Source organism: Lynx canadensis, chromosome D4, assembly GCF_007474595.2.
Source record: "Lynx canadensis isolate LIC74 chromosome D4, mLynCan4.pri.v2, whole genome shotgun sequence".
In the NCBI taxonomy this organism is placed as follows: Eukaryota; Metazoa; Chordata; class Mammalia; order Carnivora; family Felidae; genus Lynx; species Lynx canadensis.
The window spans coordinates 43,465,555-43,474,888 of record NC_044315.2 but is presented as its reverse complement, the minus strand read 5'-3'; the positions used below and the strand labels follow the sequence as shown (position 1 = coordinate 43,474,888).

At 46.5% G+C, this 9,334-nt stretch overlaps 1 protein-coding gene across 1 annotated transcript in view; it reads right to left on the bottom strand.

Moving 5' to 3' along the window:
* Window positions 1-503: 503 nt before the first annotated feature.
* ADAMTSL1 (ADAMTS like 1) overlaps window positions 504-9,334 on the bottom strand; it is a 379,909-nt gene continuing 371,078 nt past the window's right edge. The window contains 3 exon segments of the mRNA XM_032595636.1: window positions 504-3,061; window positions 4,552-4,772; window positions 5,535-5,644. Of these exon segments, the coding sequence (XP_032451527.1) occupies window positions 2,955-3,061; window positions 4,552-4,772; window positions 5,535-5,644 (438 nt within the window). The 3' untranslated portion in view covers window positions 504-2,954.

Here is a 9,334-nt window from a genome sequence, read left to right as displayed (position 1 = left end):
ATAATCATAGGGCTCATGTGAGGATGAAAATGTAGTAACGATCTGTAAGTGTTAGCTCCTACTAATGGTGTCCATTCAGAATTTCAGCACACAGCTACTTTATACTGTGCACGCCCCTGTTGGCGGGAGCCTGACCTGGAGACTCCTCCTGCAGCCAAAACTGCATCTACCCCCCACCCACGAGATGCCCATGTGTCTGTCTTTCTGAAGGCACTGTGGCTTCCATGTTCCCACTACCCAGGGCCATAAATGAGATGATTGTCAAGGGTAGTCCTAAACCTGAATATGTGCACATCCACAAACATAGCTCCTTTGGGTTCACTTACAGAGCTGGCCCTGCAGGCATGGGCTCCCAGCTTCCCATGCAGAGCTCAAAACCGCCATTCTTCCGTGGCGGCCAAACACACGTAAGTGGCTGGGAACCACCCTCAACCCCTGTACAGAATGAGACCGAAGGCTGAGCTTAACAGAGACTCGGACAAGAGTTAAATAAATAAGCTGTATTATCTGTACAAAAAATATAAATACAGTTTTGTGTTTTAGAGGAGGAAAGTGCCTCCTTCCATATTATTCAGCAGCTCTAATCATCTTGTGTTGCTGCTGAGTCACAATTCACAGAACAAACAGTAAATGTACATTCATCTCATGCAAGGAGCACGCTGCTTCCCACCCCAAACCTAGGTCCTCCGAGCTGGTTCTGAGGCCTCCTCCAACGGCTCCAACCTGACACGAGGCGGAGCTGGAGGACACTGGCTATTTAGAAAATGTAAATATTGGCCACTGGTTCTCAACAGCTATTGAACTACAAATAACCAACCACATTAGTAGCAGTATGGAATTTGTATTCTCCATTCCATGCATAACTATTGTGTCACAAACGAGTCCCCTCTTCTTGCCCTGTCATCCCATGTTAGCTTTACAATGTGTTCTGTACACAGTGAATGGATCCAGAGTTAAACATCAGCCTCTATTAAAAATAGGAACAATACAATAGTTACCAGAGTTTACAGGAACACAACTGCAGGAAGTTAATAAAAAAGTCCCCCAAATACTTTGTTTTCTGAATGACAATGTACAATTATTAATATTGCACGTTTTTATACAAGAAATCCTAATAAATATTCACAAAAGATATACAGACATAGAAAACATTCTCTTTTATTTTAAATAAACATTACGCTGATTTTTTAGTAACATGACTTCTTAGAGCCCATTGTGGTGAGGAAGAAAGAGACCCACCTTAATTGTCCGTAGCTCACCTGGGGAGGACACAGCTTAATACCGTCTTCCCCCGGTCTTTGACTTCCAGGTGGGCTGGAAAACACAGCCCTGGTATTGGTGGTGGCCCGGGGCTGGGTGGCATTTTGCGAGTCTGTATGTGAGGGGGGAGCAGGCTGTCTGAGGGGTGAGTGTGGCCACGCTGCCCTGGCTATTGAACGGTGTCCACCCAAGGGGGAGGTGGCCAAAACCACTCACCCAAACCCCTTTGCTGAAAGAACAATTTGCCAAATGGTCCCAGGATTTCAGGTTTGCCCCTAGACTTTGCTGCAGCCATGTTACTCTAGCTGACCCGCATTACTGCAAACGTGTGTGCTGCCTTGCTGACTGGATTACCAAAACTGGGTGGATATTAATTGCTGTAAGGTTCATAGTACTTCAGTGTGTGTAGGGAACAGGTTGAAAAGCCTTTGAGGACCCTCTTGCGAGCTTTAGTTATCCTATGGCTTTGCCACCGCACCCCATCACCCTGCCCCAAGCTGCAGTATAAATAGGAGCGCTGCTCTTACAGTGGGCCCGCACAAGCCCACTGTCCCACCCTGAACGGGCCCCGGCCCGTTCTGGAAGCAGCTACTGTGACCCGATGGATACCATCTGGCAAATTGAACCCCACCCCTGGCCCTCAAGTGGGGCAGCAAAGGCCATACAGGCAGAAACCCCAGCCTATTCTTGCTCAGAATGTCCTTGACCCACATCAGCAGTATCGTTCTGGGCTGGGGTTGGGGAGGGGGGGGACTCTTGATGTAGAGAGAGATGAGAGGGGCCGCTCAACTGAACAAGTAGATCTTGATGTTTCGCTGGCTTTGCTAGGGGGGGTACAGGCAGAAGTCCGAGACAGTGTGGGGAGTGGGGACTCCCCTGCACCTCAGGGAGGGCAGGTCTCCTAGCAGGCAGTGTGCTCTCTGCGAGGGCAGCAGAATCCAGAGGGCCCCTTCCCCGAGCCTCCTCACTCCTCCCCATCTACCTGCACTTCCCCACTGAGGACCATGCACAGGTTTCTTTTTGCTTCTGTCTCCTCCCCGCCCCAGCCCCCACGTGGTTTTCTGCATCAAGTGTGCTTCGGGCCTACTTGGATGGTCTCCTCCTTACTGCTCTGTATCCGGGCTTGGAGTTCTTGACGCTCCCCGGCAGAAGAGCTGAGTTCTGGCCTGGGTTTTGCCTTCCGATGGTGTCCTCCCCTCCCTGCCTGCTCTTCCCAAGGCTGAGGCAGAGGAGGACACAAAGCAGAAGCACACTCCCGTGTGGACGGTGTGCTGCCAGGAAAGACACAGCTGGTTGTCTGGAGTCTGTACCAATGCTTTGCAAACGCTCTGTGGCCTACCCTCCCATCTCTCGTCTGCCACTGGCTCTGCCTCCCTGCTGTCCCCAGGAGCCACGCCTACCTCTTCCTCCGCCTTTTTGGGACCTGGGTTTGGGAAGGCGAGGCGTCTGCTCTGCAACCTCCTGTAGACCCCTTTCCTTGTCTTTCCCCCACATTCTGTTCTCCAGTGAACCGAGAGAGAGGACATGCTGAGGTCCTCATGTCTGGGGTGGGGGAGGAGGTTGGACGAGGGTGTGTGGGGCGGGGGTGGGGAGAGGAAAATAAATAAATAAACGAAGAGAGCTTAAGTTCTGTCCAAGGTGGTGGCGGGAGTCCTCTGTGTGGCCAGGGTAGAGTTCTTCCCTGGGCCCTGTCTTCACGCTTTGCCGCAAGTCCCACAGCAGCGAGATTTGAACTGGCTGAGTTGGCAGAGTTTTAGCTGTTTGACCTTCTCGCAGTACCTGGTAGTATCTCTGCACTCCACTGGGAAAGGGGACAAAAGAAAGATGTGAAATGGAGCTAAAGGCTGTGGCCACTGGGTGCTTCCTGGGGTCTGCCTTGGGCACTGGACTCCCATGCTGGAGGGGCCCCTGCTGTCCAGCATCTCTGGGCTGGCCTTGCTCTGGTGGCACTCAGCCACCTGCCTCCCAGCCTGCCAACAGGCTGCAGTTGTTGGCCGGCTGACGCGGCCCAACCCTCGGCCTGTTCTACTGCCTTCCTGATGGCACGCTTCCTTCCGGAGGGCGCTGTTCATCTCCCTCTCCTCGGGACCGCCTGACCTTCTAAGGCAAGCTGCCCTTTCCCCGTGGTATTTAAGTGGCTCTCCTCGAGCTGGTTCCCAGAAGGACTCAATGCTGCGCCACTCTGACGTGGTGTGCAAGTGAGGCCCTGGCTGATGGCCTCATCCCCTGGAATGTGAGCCTTCTTTCCTCCGTGAAAGTTTAACACTGCCCACCCAAGCCTCTCTACTCCTTCCCCTGACCATGTCTTGCCCGAGCACTGTGGCCTCTAGTTCAGTATTGGCACAAACGAGATGGTCCTTAGCTATTGGTGCTGATTTGGGTTGTGGACTTCTGTGACCAACATAGGAAGTCTGAAATACTTTGAACATTAGTGCTAACTGTGGTGAGCTCTTGACATAAAGATGGGTCAGCACCACACAGAGAACAAAGATCATCCCTCCCCAGTGTATAGGCAGTGGGACAATTTGCCTACAGGACATCTGCCTCAGCGTTGGAAATCTCATGCTCAGAGAGGCCCCGTTTAGGGGAAAACTGCATGGCAACATTTAAAAAGTTTGTATTCTTTGTCTCATACTTTGTCTTCTTTCCTGTGGGGAAGGACCTCCAGTTTGGGGTCCAGAGGAAGAAAAAATATCCAACTGGGATACAAATGCCGGTGTTGGGCAGAGGAGGATCCAGACTTGAGGGAGGAGGGAGTGAAAGAGTAGATCTCAAGGGCATGGGCTCCTGCACAGTTCCGGTGGGTGCCCGTGGGTTGGGAAGGAGGGAGGGCAGCCGGTCCTTGTTCTGTGAGAAGCAGAGCCATGATGGGCGCAAGGCCAGCTGGGCAGGAGGCACTCTGTGTGCTCTTCTAGTGCAAACGGTGCTTTCTGTCTAGTGGCCCGGCCCCCAGGAGGCACTGGTTGTCGTCCCCTGGGTACCAGCCAAACTACTGCGGGTGAGCTGGAGGCTGACTTCGTTTAGCATTTGGCTAATAGTACCTGGCTTTGCTCAGGGCCAAGATCGAGCCCTTGGGGGCACACTCAGCCATCTTTCGTGGCCTGGACATGCGTATACACATCTTTGCTCGCTTGCATGCACCCCTGTGAACATACCCAACTCTGGCCCCAGCTCACAATCCTTGGGAAACCTGGTCCAATGCCCTACGCTCAGGGTCAGTCCTGGGGACTGCCCTCTGCCCCCGATGCCCTGTGGGGAATTGGCAGAAGACTCTTTGGGGTTGGAACATACTGTTTTCACATGGGGTGATGTTGCAGCGCTGCCAGTTGGCCGGCCGGGGGCCCCAGGAGCACAGGTGTTCAGGCACTGCCTTGTTGGTGCGGGCGTGCACACACTCCACACGCCGGGATTGGAAGCCATAGTTGCCGCAGGTCGCCGTGCACAGGGTCCACAGGCTGACCCTCCAGTGTACGCTGCAGGCTTCTGACCAGCAGTTCTGGGTGCTCACGGGCCTGCAGGACGAGGGTGGCGGGGTTAGGGTCTGCCTCTGTGGGCACGGGACTGGGGAACAGATGTGAAGACATTGTCGCAAACCTAAGAATGTTGGGCAACTGCTCAAGCACTTCTATTGCCACCAGACCTGGGTTCTGGTCTCTGCTCCGTCAGTGAGGGGTTGTAAGATCTCGGAAGGACAACTGCTCTGATTGGCCCTCTGCGTCCTCATGGGTACACAGTCTGTATTGCTGTATGACCCAGGAATAAACTCTGTCCAGGATGGGGGCTGGCAGAGGCAGAGCCTGGGGCTGGGGCCTTGGGCGGGGATGGTGAGCCCTCACCCCAAGGGGACAGCCACAGGAACGCATGACAGGGAATGGGGACTGGATCGGAACGATAGGTTGAGACTCAGGGATAAGAGCCCTCATTCGGCATCACTTTTATAGGAAGGCCAACAAGAGTGAGGGGCTGGTGGAGCCCTTGAGGTCGGGCAGTCACTTCGTAGCCCTAACTTCCTGCGCACCCTAGGGCTAGTGCAGATCTCATGCGGTATCAGGCTACCCTCAAAGGAATAGCACCTTCTGCACTTTGTCTGCAAAAGAGGAGAGCACACCCACCCTGGCACATTCAGCACATCTATTTCTAGGGAGAACAATGGCCTGGGGAGAATGGAGGGCGAAAGGGAAAGGGGATGTTAGAGGAGAAACACTCACTTAACGCTGTCTTTCCATGCTGTTGACCCAGGGGCTGGGGAAAGGAGGTCCACGGCTTTCTCTTACCTTGGAAGGGCACTGCACTGCTCTGATGGTAAGGTGATGCCATCCCGTGTCTGGCAGAACACTTGTCTGTGTTGCACGGCTAGGTGAGGCCCGATGCAAGGCCCATTGCACTGGGAAGCAGATAAAGGAGGCATGTATAATGTTAGCCAAGTCAAGGGAGAGGCTGCGATGCTCAGGCTGCATGGAACACAGAACCCTTCTGCCGCATTTTGTTTGGGGCCTTCAGATCATTCATCTTGCTCCTCTTTGTATATCAACTAAAAAACATTGGCATATTTTCTTCTCTTTGTGCCATAGTGGAATAGTTAGCTTTCCTGTGGTCTATGAGCCTTCTGTTAGCAAATGGCTAATGGTAGTGTAGAGCCAGTCGGAGAATGTCAGCTCCCTCCCAGATTAACCATATAAAAAGGTTTCTTGGCATAATATACTAAGAGTGTGGTGTGGTAAGCTTCAGAGCAGGAGACTTTTAAGCACCCCTTCAGTCCAAAGGGTAACTTGGTTTGTTTTCTTGCTAAATTCATCCAAGTTAACTAGTCCATCATTTCTTTCCTTTCTTTGGCTTCCTTTTTTCAAGGTCAAACCCAGCGCAGATGAACAGGAGTAGACTTAGGTATGCACTGTCTCTGCTCATTCTCCTGCTATGTGCTCAGAGAGATTGTTAAACTTTTCCCAGAGTTGATGGAGCCAGACTATCACAGTAAATACCCCATACCAAAGCAGCAGATCCTTAGCCAAAATTTTCTATTTGAGTAAAGTAAGGCGATAGACATCTCGTGGAGGTCACTTTTGAAAGAAATCTCTTGGGGATCTTTAGACTCCCAAGTGTCCACCGGGGAGCTGTTAACCTTCAAAATTATAAGTAAAAATCTTTAAAAAAAAATCTTATTTTTTCTTTTTGGCCCCCTTCACCCATTTCTCTTACCTTTTATTTTCCTGCCTCTGGCAACTCCTACCAATCTATTCTGTGTGTATGTGTGTGCATGTGCACATTTGTATTAGATTCCACATACAGGAGAGATCACAGGGTATTTGTCTTCTTTCATTTAGTGTAATGCTCTCAAGGTCCATTCATGTTGTCACAAATGGCAAGATTTCCTTCTAATGGCTGAATAATATTCCATTATACATACATATTATATCACATATATGTATGTATAATACATATATATGTATGTGTATAATATGTATGTATAATATATATAATATGTATATGTGTATACATGTATATAATATGTATGTATAATACATATATACATTACATATTTTATACATATATTACATATATATATATATATCACAATTTCTTTATCCATTCACCATTGCTGGCCCCTTAGATTGCTTGAATATCTTATTTATAAATAATGGAATAAATATGGGGTTACATATGTCTTTTTGAGTATTTTCATTTTCTTTGGATAAATTCTACCCAGAAGTGGAATTGCTGGTTCACATGGTGGTTCTGTTTTCAGTTTTTTGAGGAACATCCCTACTGTTTTCCATAGTGGCCGCACCAATTCATATTTCCACCAACAGCGCACAAGGGTTATCTTTTCTCCATATCCTTGCCAACAATTGTTATCTTTTTCATAATAGTCATTTTGACAGGTGTGGGGTAATATCTTGTGGTGGTTCTGATTGGCATTTTCCTGATAACTGGTGATTATGTACTAAGATACCTTTTCATGTACCTGCTTGCCATCTATGTCTTCTTGGGAAAAATGTCTATTCAAATCTTCTGCCCATTTTAAAAATTGGATTTTTTTTGTTTTTGTTTTTGTTTTGCTATTGAGTTTCATGAGTTCTTTATATATTTTGGACAGTGGTCCCTTATTAAATGTATCATTTGCAAATGTTTTTTTCCCATCCCATAGCTTGCCTTTTCATTCTGTTGATGGTTTCCTTTGTTGTGCAGACGCTTTTTAGTATGATGTAGTTCTAATTATTTTTGCTTTTGTAGCCTTTGCTTTTGGTGTCAGGTATTGCCTGGTATTTTTTTTTTTTTTTGGTTTTAAATCTATGTCAAAGGACCTTGCTGCCTATGTTTTATGATGAGAGTTTTATGGTTTCAGGTCTTATGTTCAAGTCTTTAGTTCATTTTTTTTTTTTTTTTTGAGACAGAGCACATCAGTGAACACAAGTGGGGCAGGGGCAGGGGCAGAGAGAGAGAGAGAGAGAGAGAGAGAGAGAGAGAGAGAGAGAATCTTTAGCAGGATCTATGCCCAGCACAGAGATTCTGACACGGGGCTCAATTTCAAGACCCTGAGATTGTGACCTGAGCTGAAATCAAGAGTCAGATGCTTAACCCTTGGAGCCACCCAGGTGCCCCTAGACCATTTTGAATTAATTTTTGTGTAAGGTGTAAGATAGTGGTTAATTTTCATTCTTTTGTATGTGACTGTCCAGTTTTCCCAACCTCATTTATTGAAGGGACTGTCCTTTCCTCATGGTATATTCTTAGCTCCCTTGTAGTAAATTAATTGACCATGCATACATGAGTTTAATTCTGGGTATCTATTTTGTTCTATTGATCGATGTCTGTTTTTATGCCAATACCGTATGGTTTTGATTACTATAGTTTTTTAATATAGTTTGAAATTAGGGAGCATGAGGTCTCTAGCTTTTTTCTTCCTCAAGATTTCTTGGCTATATATTTTTTGTTCCATACAAATTTTAGGATTGTTCAATTTTTGTGAAAAATGCCATTGGAATTTTGATTGGGATTGTATTTAATCTGTATATTGCTTTGGGCAATATGGATGTTTTATCAATATTGATTCTTCCAATCCATGAGCACAGGCTGTATTTCCATTTGTGTCTTCAATTTCCTTCATAAATGTCTCCTAGTTTTCAATATATAATTCTTGCATCACCTCCTTGGTTAAATTTAGTCCTAGGTATATTTTTCATTTTGATGCAATTGTATGTGGGATTGTTTTCTTCATTTCTCTTTCTGATAGTTTGGTGCTAGTTTTTGCATATTGATTTTGTATCCTGCAACTTACTGAATTTGTTTATTGTAACAGTTTCTTTTTATAGAGTCTTTAGGGCTTTCTATTCATAATAATAGCATGTCATCTGCAAAACATGACAGTTTTATTTCCTTTTAATTTGGACACTTTTATTATCTACTTGTTCTAGCTAGGACTTCTGACACTATGTTAAATAAAGATGGGGAGAGTGGGAATCCTTCTCCTGTTTCTGATCTTAGAAGAAAGGCTTTCAGCTTTTTACCATTGAGTATGATGTTAGCTGTGGACTTGTCATCTATGGCCTTTACTATGCTGAGGTACATTCCCTCTATACCACTTTTAAGAGTTTTTATCATGACTGGATACTGAATTTTGTCAGATGCTTTTTCTACATCTATTGAGGTATGATTTTTATCCTTCATTTTGTTAATGTGGTGTATCACACTGATCATTTTGTGGATGTTGAATCATCTTTGCAGCCCTTGGGTAAATTCCATTTGCTCATGGTGTATGATTCTTTTAATATATTATTGAATCTGGCTAGTGAAAATCTTGTTGAGAGTTTTTGCATCTATGTGCAGCAGGGATATTGGCCTGTAATTACCATGTGCTTAGCTTATTTCAGTTAACGTTTTCAAGGTTCATTTATATTGCAGCATGTATAGAATTTCATTCCTTTGGAAGGCTAATAATATTCCATTGCAAGTACTCACTACATTTTGTTTATCCATCCATCGATGGACATGTCAGTTGTGTGCACCTTTTGACCACTGTGATGCTACTATGAACATTAGTCCACAAGTGGAATTGCTGGATCATATGGTAATTCTA